The 16,929-nt window shown below is 38.0% G+C and overlaps 1 protein-coding gene across 1 annotated transcript in view; it reads right to left on the bottom strand.

Moving 5' to 3' along the window:
* Positions 1–2,283: 2,283 nt before the first annotated feature.
* The window catches only part of LOC146453646 (uncharacterized), a 30,240-nt gene continuing 15,594 nt past the window's right edge, over positions 2,284–16,929 (bottom strand). Inside the window, exons 10-17 of the mRNA XM_085096395.1 lie at positions 14,562–14,694; positions 12,603–12,901; positions 10,083–10,224; positions 8,397–8,828; positions 6,398–6,505; positions 4,098–4,366; positions 3,528–3,648; positions 2,284–2,666 (exon numbers count right to left, since the gene is read on the bottom strand). Of these exons, the coding sequence (XP_084952521.1) occupies positions 2,284–2,666; positions 3,528–3,648; positions 4,098–4,366; positions 6,398–6,505; positions 8,397–8,828; positions 10,083–10,224; positions 12,603–12,901; positions 14,562–14,694 (1,887 nt within the window). The remainder of the gene's footprint in view (positions 2,667–3,527; positions 3,649–4,097; positions 4,367–6,397; positions 6,506–8,396; positions 8,829–10,082; positions 10,225–12,602; positions 12,902–14,561; positions 14,695–16,929) is intronic.

Consider the following 16,929-nt stretch of genomic DNA (forward strand, 5'->3'; position numbering starts at 1 on the left):
CCCAACCCTAAAAAAACAGTGTAGGTGCAGGTTATAAGGGTCCAGAGAAAAAAGATCTTTTGAAAAGTGCAGGTCTACTGTCTGAAACGCGCGTGCTTTACTGCGGAAAAGTCAAAACAGTCAATGATGGCCGCAGCATGCCGGATTACATGCCAAATAAATACAAGCTAACTAGTTTACTAGATTTTATTAAACTGTGATTGGATTACAGCAGCCAAGACCTAAAACTGTGACGTTGTTTCTTTGTTTTTCTCGTCGAAAAAAATCGAGCGGCTGTTATCAAATCGGGCGACTGTTATCGTCTTGACCCAGTTGTTCAAAGCCCGATTAAGCTAATCCTGGATTAACGCAAACTTTGACTCGAGTTTAATTGCTAATCAACAAAGATTCTTCCAAAAGATTTTCGGCCCTCAGTTTTGACTTAGACTTTTCTTTACCTTTAGCTTGAAATTAGCCTTTAAACCCATTTTGACGATGAAAGCCTCGATTAACTTTTAATTGTGGATTAGCGTTAATCCGCTTTCGAACAACCCGGCCCTGATATTCGCCGTCCGATTTTGTACCACGTGACGTGTTTTGTCCAATGAGAACGCGCGGAAAGTAATCGGTGGGTTATATATATACCACCACTACCTTATTTGGAAAGCCCAGGTTTTCACGATAAACAGGAAAACTGCACTTTTCTTGTGTTTGTTTCGTTCATATTTCTCCTACTTGGCAGCTCTGAGTTCATCAGTATACGAATCGATTTTTTGGAATATTATTCCAATAGTTAAAAATAACGGAAGTGGTCAAAACTGTACTCAAACAAGGTCCACCAAACCACAAAATAGATGGTGGTCTCTGCCTGCACCCTCCTCCCTCAACCTCAAAAGACGGTGTCTTTATTGCATAACCACCCCTCTACCCAGTAGTAAAAAAATGACAGTGAGATTCAAACCTCACTTTTCTTGGTTATGTAGCAATGTTGACTCTTGCTAGCTGAATATTTCTGTGTCAATTCAAATTTTAAAGCCAATAAAATTTTGTCGGCAATGTTCATGAGATAGGTGCTGTCGTGGATACCCCTCCCCAAAAAAAAAGCCCCACCCCAGACAAGGTGGGTCCTCTTCAAACAAACTTCTTATGACCAGTTCGCTATTGTTAACTATTGGCATTGGAGTGTGACCTTTTTTTCTTGTTTTTTAGATTGAACGGTAACAATGGTGAACACAATCAATCCAGCCTCTCTTGTGACTCAAAGTAAGTTTTCTCTCAGGTTTTCAAGAGTCAATAATAATAATAATAATAATAATAATAATAATAATAATAATAATAATAATAATAATAATAATAATAATGGTTTATTAACAGATCCACTGAGTGGCTCTTCCCTGTTAAATTACAATAATTACAATTACAAAATAAATCAAGTCAAATCAAGAGTTATAATTAAAGGGGAAGTATCACGCGAATTTGGTGTCATTTCAAAACCCAAAAATGTTTGTCTGTCAACAGAAACAAACAAAAGTTATTGTCTAGTTTTGTTTTAATTTATCTCTCCAGTGCATTATGTAAAACTGTCGATAGTGCCGCCGGCCAGCGACAGAGTAGGTCAGTATGGATTGGAGCTTGAAAAATGATAGGCTCGGGTTTTCAAGTTTTCGCATTTTTGTTTCCAAAATGCGCTAGAACAGATCACGAGTTGTTCCTTTTAAGAATTGAGTTGATTTCTTTCCTCTTGTTCTAGAAGTATTTTGTAGCTTGGTGAAGATCTTATTTCACCATTTTTCACAAAAGAACTTAAAAGCCCCGTAACACTTCTCCTTTAAGAGCGAAAGAAAAAAAAGCCCTGTATGGTGAGAAACAAACCATCAGTTCTTGCAAAGAAACTTACAAGACATCTGCACTAATCAAATGGCTGACTGTTGTTTCAGGTATACGTTATTTGCCGTTGTGAATCACAGTGGTACGTTAGAAGTTGGTCATTACACGTGTTTTATTCGTCAGCAACAGCAGGTTTGTGACTTATCGTCTCATTTGTATTTCTGTGTTCTGACGTTTGATGAGCTATTCCTTCCCTATCACAGACTAGGAACGAATACTGACCCTTTTCGGTCGGCACACCTTCCACTGAAAAATTAAAACAAATTGTTTGAGCGAAATCCACCAAATACAGCCTCAAAACGTTTATATTTGAGCTTGTCGTCATCGTCTCCCTCGCTAGCTGTTTTTGTTGTTGTTGTTTTTTTAACAAATCCTTTCCTGTGGAAGAAGTAAATTTAATTTCGATTTATTTAAGTATTAAACGTCAAGATTTACCCATTTTGTCGGCATGGAAGTTATCCGATCTAGGCGAGCTATCCCCGGCTTAAAGTTTTTACAAGGGAAAGTTTGTCCCACATGCCGGCTAGGGAGTCTACCCCTAGCTAGGGACATCTCCCCAGACTTACCTAGATTCCAACCAGTGTCCGAAAATCCCCCGAAAACATACGAGCTCTTACGAACCAATACGACTGATGGTCCCTCTTGAGTACATCTTTCGTGGAATGTCTTACTGCTCCAGCCATGTTCTGTGGCACGATAACAGGGAGCCCAGCGATTGGTGGAGAATCCTGCTTGCGTTAGCCAGAATTGAAGAAGGTTGGTGTAGCTGTCAATGTGATCAATCATTCCCGATTGGATAACTTGAATGAAATAAATGAGACAACTAATTAGCTCAAAAGCAAAGAAACAGTGAAAGCAGGCAACTATTTTGAATTTGACGTGTTGGCGATTGAAAGAAACAAGTAGAGTAAATTTTAATAAGCCTGAAGCAGTGTTTGCTCTGTTCGGATTCCAAGTTGTGTCCTAGAATTTTAAAAGTAAGACTCAGGATGATTGACAGTAATCTAGCTTGAACATCAATTTCAAGCCACATCGGTTGGCGAGGCAAGGTACCTCTCACCCTTAAAACCACTTTCGTCCTGTCAGATCCCGGGAAGAAGGGGTAATCCCACTTAATAGGCTATGAAGGTATGTAGAGCGCCAAAAGGGTTGGTTTTTGAGTTGTTTTGGTCTGTAGATCTGAAAACGGGTGTAGTTTTTAGAGGCCAGGCGTGCATTTGCCAAAGCTCCCGAGGAAATTTCAGGACCTAAAGGTATTTTTCTTATCTCTTTTCTACAGATTACCAGTTATTTTCTGCACGAACTAACTCAATGTGTTTCTTAACCTTGAAAATGTTTTTGCTTTCAATGTTATCATAAATTGAATTTTGAGTACGTAAAATTGTTTTTCGGGTCTGAAATCTTTGCCGGAGTTTGAGAAATCTAGGCCAGATCTGAAAAAGGCTACCGGAAAATTCCTTTTGTTTTTTTTGAAATAGGGTCCGCAGGTTTTGGAGAACCGAGGAGTGCACCACCCACCACTCCCGCGCGGTGGCTAGATTGCCTTGTAACTACCACGTTTTTGTTTCGTTGTATTTTCTACCAGGGTGTACAACACATAATCAGTAAAGTTAACAGAAACTTGTTTTAAACATAATAAAAACGTGAGTGAAGATATTTACCGAAGGAGCCAGTTAACTGAGCCTCGCGTGGAGTAAAGGAACAATTGTCATTTATGCTTAAGGTAGCATTACTAATGGCAATATCACCACGGTAACCACCAACCACTGCCTCCATTTTAACCTAAAGGAGAGAAATATTTGTTTTAAGGATAAGTGTACCAGTTTAGTGTGCCAGGCTTTCCCAGCTTTTGACCAAGCTTGGCGACAAAATGCAGTCTGGTAAAGCTTGGCAAATATGGCCACCGCCAAGCTTTCTCGGTAACCCAGGCCACAAAAGGCTGGCTTTCCTGGCCATGTTAGTTCTGAGGCCCGCCTTTTTCGGCAACCTTGGCCAGAAAACCTGGCCTCCATGGCAATAACGTTCTAGGCCGGGCTTTCTTGGGTTTCCTGGCCTGGGAAATTTAAGTCTGAAATGAAACCCAGCATCTTTGACCATGCTGTCCCAGGAAAATTACTACATGCTTTGCCTTACATGTGACATTTTTCTCAAGAAGTGAAAAAGCAATGAGTTAAATCAAGGGAATGACGGCGTTATAGCCAAAGGCTGCACAATAATTAAATGCAAAGTACCTTGTAGGCAAAATCTTGCTTAATGGGAATCTCTCCTTTCTTCCATTCGTTACCCTGTGATCCAGCAAGCCGCCAAATGAGCTTATCGCCATGATGGCGGAAACTTTGTATGCGTAGGTACACATTAAGTCTTCCTGTCGTTTCTCCGTGCATGTAGTACCAGAAGGTAAAGCAATTTCTTGCAGGGACAGTGACACGGCTTTTCAGGCGAGCTTTGTGGCCTTTCACTGTCGGGTATGAAGACTCGATGTACATAAAGGTACCTGCCTCTGAAAGAATGGTTACATTAAATGTTTACGTTTTCAGTCTAATGAACATTCCAGTCCAAAGAATGTAAAATCGTTTGATAACGCTAAAAAAAGAGCAAACTGCCGACGGACAAAAAAAAAGAACCGGTAAAGTTTCGGGCATTTTTTACCACAAATCTATCGATAGGAAAAAGTTTGAAGGGTTCCTCCAAAAAGGTTTTTCTTAATATAAATGAGAAGTTCGTTACAAGGTCGTTCAGAAAACCACTCTTGTGAAAACACATCCTGTTTGAAGACAATAATAATAATAATAATAATAATAATAATAATAATAATAATAATAATAATAATAATAATAATAATAATAATAATAATAATAATAATAATTATTATTATTACCGTTTTTTCAGCTTCTGAAGTGCATCTGGTCCATAAGAAATTGTTCGCCTTAATTTAAATCGAACGCCTCCATCTTAATCACTAAAGCTTGGTAGTCTGGTCGCATTTTCATGACAAAAAAAAAATGCAAACGAAATGTTGGTAAATCTACAATGCAGCTGGCCACATTGATGTCTTGCTTTTCCGTGGTAAATTACCTTTTTCGTCATGGACTGAAATTGCCGTCGCCATTGGCTTCAGACTATAATAGCAGATCCGAAGGTCGAGATAGCTAGAGGTGTAACATTTTATAATTTGCCTGTAAAAGCGAGAGTGTAACAAAGAAATGGCTTGGCCAAACTACACCACGAGGAGAAATTCGGGCTTCAAAATGTGCATGTGTGCAGTGAACATTTGACTGGAGACTACTTTGAAATATCATTCAAATTTAAATGTACATCAAACACACAAATGTAAGACATAAATAAAAAAAATGTTTAATGCTTGAACTGATGTACAATTAAAAAACACACACACTCAAACAATAGGGAGTACGAATCGTACCTTCAATTTTGTTGTTTGACTCTGAATCCCTGATCAAGACAACAAAGGTATTCTCTTACGGTTGGCATGACATCACTGCGCTCACAGGTACACCAAAATGTACCTTGTACTCACTCTTTGTTTTCACTAAAATCTATTTCTTCGGCATGACGGAAGCACTCTGACTAAGAACAGGACGGCTCGAGCGAAGGAATTTCGACGTGCCTGGCTTAACAACCTCTTGTACGGAATGAAAAAACAAAAATGCGGCCAGGCTACAAAGTACTAATCAAAATGGCGGCGTTCAATTTGTATTTTTAATTATTTCGAAGACGGATTGCGTATGGATCGGATGCACTTTAGAAGCCCAAGAAATGGTGACAAACTCTCCTCAATGTTCATGGACGGCATTAGAAAAACATAATTTTTTCGAAAAATGGAAAGTTCCATTTTAAAATCAAGAAAATTCTTTTCTTATTGTAATTTTAATGTTTTTAGCTCACATTAGTTTTCCTTTATTGATTTTGGTTACTTTTCGTGTAATTTTCGTACTTTCCTGAATATTTGACAAAACACGAGAAATCCAAGATGGCCGCCATTTGGTATTTATGACGTAACAGCGACGTCAGATGTGTTAATTTGAAAAAAACAAAGCAGCGCGCCAGTCATAGTCACGGCATGATCGCCAGGAAATGAATGCAAGCTGACTATTTTAATCGATTTTAGGAAACTGTGATTAAATTACAACAGTTTAGACGGTCACTTCATACCAACTAAGACCGCTTCAAACAGCAATCCTGCCGAATTTGAACATTCAGAACACGAAGCAAACACATGTAAGGAATATGTTCGCACACAAGTCATACGATCAGGTTCAGATTAATCAAACTCCACTCTGGGAACACTACCCGATCCGTGCCTTGCTGGGGGAAAAAGCATTCAAACAAGTCACATTAAACTAGTTTTTCTTACTTGTTTTTCTTTTAGAGTCAAGGGTGATGTGCGGTTTCGTAATCGATTAAAAAGCGTAGTAGAGCAACTGACCGAAGCGAACGCAGACTACATATATGCATGGGACACAAACAAAAACGTTGGCAACATTTATTTTTGACTGACATATTTTTAACTTACTTCCACGACATGGCCCTGTATAATTGGTTGGAGTACAGTTTGCACGTGACTGCCATTTGAAATCCATAGCTGGCTGCTCATTCTCAGGTAACCAGATTCTGTTAACATCTACAATGGAAAAATATAGTTAAAGTGTTTTAATATTTTACTATTTTATGATTCACACATTTTTTTATCATAACACACCCCTTATGAAAAATACGATCATTATTGATATTTAACTAACCGCCGCTCTGTTAGCTCAGTCGGAAGAGCACTGGACCGCTGTCCAGTGCAACGACAACAAAAACGTCAATTAAAAATCTAAGTTCTTTTTCCTACTACTTCGCAATTATTTCAATTCGTTCAACTTGTTTAATAGGACCGACCTTAATCAAGAGAGGATGAAGCATCATCCTCTCTTGCCTTAATCCAGTTCTGAACAGATGGAACGCAAGGACGCAATGGACGCAAGCGGGATAATTTACCACGAGCAATACGGTAGCATTTTCGTCTTATGAGTTAAAGAGGTTTCAATAAATTTACGTTCGTATGACAACGGAATTAGCGCATAACTGCAATCAATCTTCCCCTTAAGAGCTTCCATGGGACAAAGGAAAGTACATGCAATCCCGCTATCTTATGGACCCCGTCCCATAATACTCCAAATTAGGGTAATTTCTTTACTTATTTTGTTCCACATTTTCAAGGATAATTGACGAAAAAGTTTGCGCCACGATATGATTGGCTGTATAGATAACATTTTAACCCAATCCACATCGTACTTTCCTTGCTTGTTTTTGGCGTTCGATGAGCGGGAAGGTTAGGGGTGAGATGGGAGTGTGAAACGGACTCAGGGTAAATGAATAAACGTTCCATAAACAATACCATGTAAAAGTTACCAAAAAAATATATTATAAAAAAAACAGGATTTGATCCAAGCACCTCAATTACTGTCAATATGTGAACGCCATCATATATGATATGTGATTGCTTAATTGTTCTAGATCTTGATTTCAGAAAGATTGCATGGTTCTCGGCGTTTGCTTGAAATCATAGACCGTAAAATTCGGAAAATAAGCCCCGGGGTTTATACTTTTCAAAGGATTTTTTTTAGGGGCCTTTATTCGTAGGGTCGTATACGGCTGTTTCGACAAAGGTTGTCCAAAAAAAGCGTAAAAGCATACGCGACAATGCCGAAAGGTAGTCTGGGAAATACCCAATACCCAGATCTGATTTTCCGCATAGCAATAAACGGCGTAAAACTACCTCTATAAGTAGGTTATCTGGGAAATATCCAATAAATTGCAGTGAAAGGTCAGAATCCATATTTCCCGCCATCTCAAGCCTTTGCTGTACCGTCAAGGCATTATGGATTCGGATCTTTTATTGAAATTTATCTGGTATTTCCCAGACAACCTACTAAGTTCTAAGTTTCGCATAGTTTTAAACCGAGCAATGCAAAAAATATCCCTGTATTAGTAGGCACTACCCATAGGAAACTCGAATATATCAAGATGCGCAGAACGTATGCGCAGTAACAAAAGTAGGCACCGTCCTTATGGGACACTAGCAAGGGTCCCGAGAGTGTCCGCTCAATACAGGTTTCAATTTCATGACAAGGTAATCCCTCTGAACAAGCTAACTTCAAACACGACAACATTGAACTTTATAAAAAAAAATGGAGTACCGTTCACAACGGTAAACGTCATACCAGTCTATAGTAAACATCGTAGTAAATTAAACGGTTACTCAAAGTTGAGTGTATGAAATCGTTCGTTTATAAATAGAAAAGGCTTGGTCATAATGAAATCTGTACAGTTGCTTTGATTTATTTTGTATTTGAGGCAGTTCCCGTTTATAAGAATCCGCGGGCTTATATTAGGAGGGACTTATTATAGGATTCTTTCTTGCGTTTGGGGTAAATTGGGGGGGGGGGGGGGGTATATTCTTAGGGGTTAAGGCAACTATTAATTGCTTCCTTACTTTTCCTAATTTCTTGTTAACGGTATTGCCTTACCTGTTAGGGTGAGCAAGTTCTTTACCGTTGCCTCTGACAACACATCATACCAAAACATGAGCTCGGACACTTGCAGGGAATTTTTTTTATAACTGTTGCCTACGGCAATATGTCTACCAATCAATACATTTTTGTATCGATGGACACCTGCTTCACGCTCAAAGTTCAATTGCTGTGTGATAAGTAGCCCATTCTCGTAGTACCTCAGACCCCAGACCTCACTCCATGTGATACACACGTGAACCCAGCCAAAGGGAACGACGGGATCTCGATTCATAACCGCTGACCACAGTTTTGTTGTTGTTTTAAACATAAGGTGATAAGATGTTCTGTTCTCCACCGAGTTAAAATTATGATACAGAGTGAGACCTTCTGCGTTTTTCCATTTTGCTCCAGATGTTATGATGTAGTTTGCCTGACTGTTTTCGTGAGCTTAAGACAAGTAGGAGAAAAAAAAAAAAAACTAATATTAACATCATGTAATACCCTAGTTGTCACTCAAGCCTAGCCACCAAAATGCCTCGATTTCCACTTCACGTTTCCTTAAAGTTTTGAAGGTGCATTCTACTGATCGATCTCTATCAATAAGATTTTATCATCAAGAACATGTTTGGTAGCATATGTATCGATACCAGGGACCACAGAGCAAACTTAAGCAACGACTGGTGAAGGCTCGATTTTTCTAACGGGTCCCAGGAGAAATTTGCTACTTGGGGCCTCTACAAACGCTGTTACAATTAAAATTAAAAAACTCCATAAAAAGGGTTTAGTAAATTGCCACAAATGAAAATTTTTAGTACGCAAAATATCCTTAGCGTCAACGTATAACTGTTTTGTCAAAATTCGTAAATAAATAAATGAAATAAATAAATAAATAAATGAAGACAAAACCATTGACAAATTTACGACTATTGACTCCACTGGAGTCAGTAAGTAAGTAAGTAACGTCATTTTAACTCGGGTTGGTGAGACTGATTAGGCCCCTTAGCAATACAGTCATGCTAATATGCCGAGAAAAATATGAAAATATCAAAAAAAAAAAAAAAAACATACATGATGCGGATGCAAAATGCGGATGGCCACATGTACACCAAACCAAAAGAACAACAACAACATCAAGTGAACAAACAAAAAACATTTAGTCCATTTCAGTGACCACGCGTTGCGATTTAATCCAAGGAATCAAGTTAGAACATAGTTAATTGAGGGACTGGTTAAAAAAATTGCCATGACAACAAAGGTGATGCAGTTTACATTCAAAGGACTGCTACCGTGCACAATCCTTTGTGTTAACGTTCACAGTACAGTTGACTATATCCAAAGGAACGTTTCTATTCGGGAACGTTTCTATTCGTCATTTGCTCCACTCCAACACATCTCAAAATCTATTGTGATGTGCGCATGGACAAGGGCAAAGATGGTAACGAAAACATATAAAAAAGAAGTTTGTCAGGCTCGATAACCGTTGCCTTCTCTTAACTCAGGCTAGAAACACCTTTTACATCATAATAAGATATAGCGTCGCAGGAAAGTACTGCCTAGCGGCTTTCCTTTGAATGGGCGACAATTTATGATTTCATCCGTAGAGTAAATAGTTAAAAGCCAAAGTTAGAATTTTATGCAGCATATAAACATCATTATAAGTAATTATAAGTCACTTCAGATTTCATTTTAATAGTCGCCTACCATATATGTATTTGAAAACTTTGACCGCCAGACAGCAAATGCCTCTACACTCGTGCGGTATAAATCTCAAATACTTGGCTCTAAATGGTTGAAATATAGCATGCGTAACCCATTCCGTGGCATCCCAGTCACTGACAAACAACTGAAACATAAATAACAAAATAAAAGTATTAACTCATAGGTCTAGGGAAGATGCCAATGCGTATTTATGCCTACTTAGTTGTACTGCTTTCCATTACACAATCATATTGCTTGACATTGTATTACATAGTTGCACTGTATTGTATTAAAAACCAACCTTAGCACTTGTTCTCAAGCTCCTTGTTGTTTTCTTTTCACTCTTTTTTTTATAAGAACGTATAATTTTGAGCCTGAAAAGTTCAGGCATTGATTTCTTAAGATGTTCTTAAGTTATCTTTTATATTATGTCAATAAATCTATGCGGGCGTGACCAAGACACTTATTATTTGGGTTAATTAGACAATATAGACTGGATTTTTTCATGCTTTTTTTTATTTGTATTTATACTGTTTATTTTAAAAATATTTGGTTAGAAAAAGAGTGTTCTTAACTGACTCTCAGCCTCTTAAAAAAACAACAATAATAATAATAATAATAATAATAATAAGAAGAAGAAGAAGAAGAAGAAGAAGAAGAAGAAGAAGAAGAAGAAGAAGAAGAAAAAGAAGAAGAAGAAGAGTACTCATTCGCATCCTTGTTCTATGCTTCCTAGTAAACCCTTTACATTTTCGTTTTTCAACACAATGATCTTAACGTGTTTTAACACGTTAAAACGGTAACCGTCAATTAAAAGTGAGGTCACGTGGCAAAGTAAATGTCAAAACATTTAAAAAGAGAAATGAGGGTGGGAACCTTTGAAGGTGAAATTACATCGGCATGCTCGCCAAAAAGGAAAGTGTTCAAAATGTTTGAGTAAAGACGTCCCTGTTTCTTACATCACGTAATCAATTTAGCCAATGAATGCCAAGTGACATTTATAAGACTTTGATCCTGCAAGTTATTTTATCAACAGAGAATAGAACGTTCTTAATATCTCTACTGGGATCTCTTAACGATAATTGTAACCAAGCTTTAAACAAGAAGAAGTTCCGCTATAAAAGCATAAGCCCCTCCTTTCTTTCACACCTTCATCGGCGTGAAAAAATATAGGCGCCATTCAGTCGTGGCATGTTGCTGCCTTTTGGGTTCTCTGAAAAAGTGTGCGTCAAATTTCATTATATCACCACAGTAATATAAGATGTAATAGATCAAACACGAGACACAGTGTTTCATCACATATCAAACACCGAGAAGAAAGTTGAAAATACGACGTGTAGCGGAGTATTTTTGACGAACTTCGAGGTATTTGATATTGTGATGAAACACAGTGACGAGTATTTGATATAACTTCTCAAACGTTTTGAAGGGGAAATTAAGGATGCAAAAACGAGCAGTTTTTCATCAGATATCCAAACGCGTCACGGTACACGATTTCCTTTGTCTTTGGCTTTTGAATTATTAATGAGTTTGAGAAATTATTGTCTAATTCGGTTAACAGGGTATATTCCGAAAACAAAGCCAATTTATCAGTTAGTGTCGTAAAAAAAGACTCATGAATGCTGTTTGCCAGTTGTTTCCGCTGTAGATGGTTGATTGACAACTGAAGGTGAGAATGGCCAGGCCAGTCCCCTTTCGCTGATGCAATCTTCCCATCTCCTTCTCTGTCTGTCTCGAGATCTTTTGCCAGGTACTTATCCTTCCAGCACGGCCTTTTCCTTCCCTAATTTAAATTTTGAACTGTGCTTTTGATTTCCGGAAGCTCGTTAGTTGAATCTCAAAAGGGGGCAAATATTTTGTGGTTTTTAGTAAAAAAAGAGTAACGGCGAAACTAGGAATGGCGAAGCGGAATTTTGCAAATTCATTTTTCTTTTCCTTTTTGTTCTAGTCTAAAATTCACTTTGCTTAGTCATTTCACTTTTTGCTTTCTACCCGAATGGAATAAAATTCGAGCCACGCAGATTTGTCGATAGCAACAGTGTGCTTGTAACAATAAAGAAAAAAATGTATATTTTATTTATTTGTTTTCGAGTTCGCATTTCACATTGGTTGGTATTACCTGGAAAAAGTCGATCAGCTTGAAATGTAATTCCCAAACTCATTACTAATCCATCAAGAGAAAACAAAGAGAATCACCACCGTGACCGTGGTTTGGATATGTGTTTCAAATGACCATAACATTTTTCCAAATAAAGCCTTTCATTTGTCCGAGAATTATTGATCATTTGAGTAGCCATATCAAACACTCGAAAGTGTGTTTCATCAGATATCCAAATACCTCGAATTCGTTAACAAAAACTCGGCTGCGCCTCGTTTTTTCAACCTACTTCTCAGTGTTTGAGTATCTGATGAAACACGTTTTCTCGTGTTTGATATATTACATGAACACAGTCATGCGCGAGGAAACGAGCTAGTAACCACTCCTCTACGAATCTCGTAACACTTAAGGATGAAATGGCCTACCTGTCGTTCTCCATCTTGAGTGTAGTTCTCCCAAGCTACGCCATCGACGCTGTACGTTAAGTAGAAGGAGGTCACAATATCTCCAAGTTTAGACCCTTTCGTAGAAAGCAGGATCACATAGTTCAAAGCATTGAGTTGAATTTGAAGCCAATGTAAAGCATGCGGAGCCTGTCCACACCAAGCTGAATGGCATTTTCCGTCAGGCGGAGAGATTGCAAAAGAAGCAGGGCTCGAACAAGCATGACCTGAAGCTGTAAAACTGCTGTTTGGAATCACGGAGGAGTTATCGACCCCAAGATCTACGGGGTAAAAGAAAAAAAAAACTCGCACACATACAATCACTCAGTTGTATCAGCGCTACACAGCACGACAGTTAGAGTTACGTGGGTTCCCGTTAGCCTAAGGGACGTATTTTTCATCACTTGGGACAAAGTTGGGAAACAACTAATTGTTAAAACGCTTAGTTATTACAAACTTTCATAAGGGGAACAAAGAGATTATATTAAAGGGAACTTCGACTCTGACAACAAACTTTGACGTTACATTGTTGTAAACGTCTGAATTCTTAATTTTAGTTTGAAAGGTAGAAATAACATTCAAGTGTGCTAAAAAATTAGATACGATTATCGCCTTTTTTCGCTTTTTCGCCCGCCGCCATTTTGAATTTTGTGACGTTATACGGTTGCCGCTATTGTCAGTCAGCGGGAGTTCTTTTGTGTGAAACAATTGAACAACCGTATTACGTCATGAAATCAAACATAGCAGCGCCCAGGAAATTAAAAAAAAATGAGTGATAATCAAATGCTCTCTTGTCGAATACAGAAATATTATTTCCATGTTTTCCAACAAAATGTAAAAAGAGATTGTAAGCTCAATAATTTAACGTTAACTTATTTCAACAGTGGCGGTTTCCTTTAATATAAGAGGCCTCGCCCTAGGTTAGTAAATTTATATGGAACTGTTATTCTAGGCTGGATTGTTAAATGACCATTGACTATGATGTTTGACTGCCTGAGCAGCCGTATTCTTGCACCCTAAGGAAATTCTTTTAAACCTTATTACTCCATTTAGACAATGCTGTTATTACCTATGAAGACTCCAACGAGTGATCGGCCAGTTTTTTTTATCTATCTGGCATTACACTAATTTTCGAATTTTCTTTGGTCCTTTTTATGTATGGTGCAGGTGAGGCTATTGGCATCGATAGGTTCGATGGAACTTCACTAAGTTAGAACACGAGATTTTTGGGTCGTCTCTGGTGAAGTGGTTAGTACTGTAGATAACGTATTTATTAGCGTCCCAGTCGACTGACTATTTCAGTTGTAATTGACAAACCGACGGCAGTTTCTTATGGTATATACTCTTATAGACCATAAAAAGACGTTATCAATTATTCATAACTCAGCTTGAACATTTTATGGCGTCATTTTATGGTCTATTAGAGTTTTTTGTATAATGCAATTCGAGCGATTTGATTGACTTAGCGGCCATGGTATATGAGCCATTATACCATGCCCGAGAAATAGAGACCATTAAATTGCCTTCTAATTGTTCTTGCAAAGCGAAATCAACAAGATCTAGCAATGTTTCTTGATTATTTTTTAATAAAACAATTATTCCACTCGCGCTTGTTGGATACGAGATGATTATAACCAACTCGGCGCTGCGCGCCTCGTTGGCTATCTATCATCTCATATCCAACGCGCGCTCGTGGAATAATTGTTTAATAGACCATGGGAAACTGCCGTCGATTTATTTTATACAATAACATGGAAAAGGCCCGAAAAGAGCAGAATTGATTTTATTTTTTGCTGAGAATATGCGCGCGTTACATCTGGTGTCATTGTTATTGTCTTTACTCATAGCTACGAGTCTATCAACGCGCGGAAATTTTGACAGTTATTGTAAAAACGGTGTTAACAATTGTCCATAGATTTTTCATAGTATCGAAATGCCTACCTATGAACCCAGAAGGCGAAGCATGCTTGTAGATTTTAACTCGCATGCAGATCCCGCTGTTCCAGGTATGTGGATGAAGTTTGATGTGCCTGGTAGTAATGTTCACCAGTGGCGCTGGATGCCAATCAAATATCTGATAAGTTAATAGAAAGAGATATAATAAAACAACTGAAGAAAAATCAATGGGCACATTTAAGGTGCGTTCGATTGACTCTATTCCGGAATAGGAATACATAAAATGATGACAAAAAAGCCCTCGTGAGAGGCTTTTGGAGTTACTGAAGTACGAAATAGCTCTCAAATTATCATGTGTCAGCGAACGTTTGCACAAATATCTTCCCAAAATGACTTGAAAAGAGAAATCTAACAGCTTTTACGCTCATACTTATTACGGAATACAGTCAATCGAACACAACCTTAGTATCATAGTAGAATCTCGATTTGGCGAAGTGCCTCAAGGGACAAGGCAAATTGGCTCGCTTTAAAGAGGGTTCGTTATGCAGTGGAACTTCGATTCAACGAGCCTGTATATAACGAATTGAATTTCTCGGTATAACGGTTATTCCTCGGTATAACCCTCCAGCCCGGCCTTTTAAAGTTTATGATAGAGAACGTCGATATATAAACGAAACAATTACCATGGTCTCTTGGCAGTTCGTCAAATTGAGGATCTTTTCCACACTTTTTAAAAGACCGGGGTAGAGAATATCGTTCGTTATATATACCGACGACTTTGTTATATAGAGGTTCGTTAAAACGAGGTTCCACTGTACCACCATGTCAGTACTTACTCGATAGCCTAAAAGACTTTTGAAAAACAACTTGATAAATAAAAATTTATCGATCACCTTGCGTTTTCATTGATGCACGAACGAATTTTGAGCGTTTGTTGTTGCTAATTGCCAGATCGTTGAACTTCACCTGGACTTTCATTATCAAACTGCAATGAAGTCATAACAAACTGGGACGCTAATGAAACCAAAAAATTGTTTCATCCGGCCGATTCGAAAAGTGACTTCTATTTAAAATTATGCTTAATACAATTCAAGAAAATGCTGTACATGACCTCATCTATTACTTGTCTGAAATGTCATTCGCCGATCGAAAAAATTTAATTGTCCAACGTACACCTTTAAAGTGCTACTATGATCAAAATTTTACCTCTTAAAGTTTAAGGTTTATCACATAGAATTCTAGAAAAGATTAAAAACGCCGTTTACCGTTTCTAAATATCTGCATTGGTTCCTGAGATATTCACGTTTGAAAAATGTGTAAAATATGTAAATGAGAGGACTGATGACGTCATATTCTCAACTCAATATAACAGCAAGTATATAAATGGAGCTATCTCAGTCAATTTACAGCAGAGACCATTGAAACCTGGCCGGCTAATAGTTTTAAAGGCAATACACCTACGGCTATAAAAATTCGGTTCCCATGGCAACTCACTCTTTTCCAGTCCCCTCCCGCCTGATTTCAATATTTTAGTGATTTTCAGCTTGAAAAACATTTAACAAAGCCTTGAACTCGACCTAACATATTTATACGCTTGCTGGATCATGCAGATGAGGCACCATTGACAAATATCAAAATAGAATGCCGAAGGTGGCCAGCAAAGCCTTACGTATCAGGGAGGCTGGAACCCAGTATGTTGCCATGGTAACAAAAGTGACAAGCTTATATTATGGAGCGCACCTAGAACAATGTCACTGCAAAGAATCAAGCATTTCTGATACAAATTGGCTGCGATATCTTTTTTCATAATATTTGACCAAAATTCGGTTGAGTTTGTGACGTCATCACTTGGCTAATTTGCATATTTTAAAAACTTGAATATCTCTGGAACAAAAAGAGATATTTGAAAATAGTAAACAGCATTCTTCTTCACATACAGACTACTTGTTTATGTTTTAAAATGGCTCAGATAAGAAAGACACAAATTTCGTCATAGTAGCACTTTAAGGCTCTCCAATGCTAAGTTTTTCAAGAGAATGCTTCTTTAGTACTAGCCCTTTTTTCGTTGGGTTAAAAGCTTATAAAACCTTGCTCTTGTTTAGCAACAGTTTTAAGGCGTAACAGCTTGCACTTAATTTTTGGCACATGGTTAATTAAGCTTGGAATTCCTTTCAATGACACGTTTTGCTTTTTCGTATCATTGTGTCATTGTGTTTATAGTTGTTTCAGGCCAGTTGATATGGTGTTTGTGTTTGTGCTTTGGGATGTATTTGGTTCACTATCCTGCCCAACAGAGTTTGAGCCCGTAGTATGAGCTGTAGACAGCACTTGTTTTCGTACGTCATCCCGTGCATTTACCAAAAGGAAAGGAAAAATTTTTATCCTTGTGCTTGTGATTGCTCTTTTTTTTACG

The sequence above is a fragment of the Pavona decussata genome, unplaced genomic scaffold, assembly GCF_977016875.1.
Source record: "Pavona decussata unplaced genomic scaffold, jaPavDecu1.1 SCAFFOLD_324, whole genome shotgun sequence".
NCBI classification, from domain to species: Eukaryota; Metazoa; Cnidaria; class Anthozoa; order Scleractinia; family Agariciidae; genus Pavona; species Pavona decussata.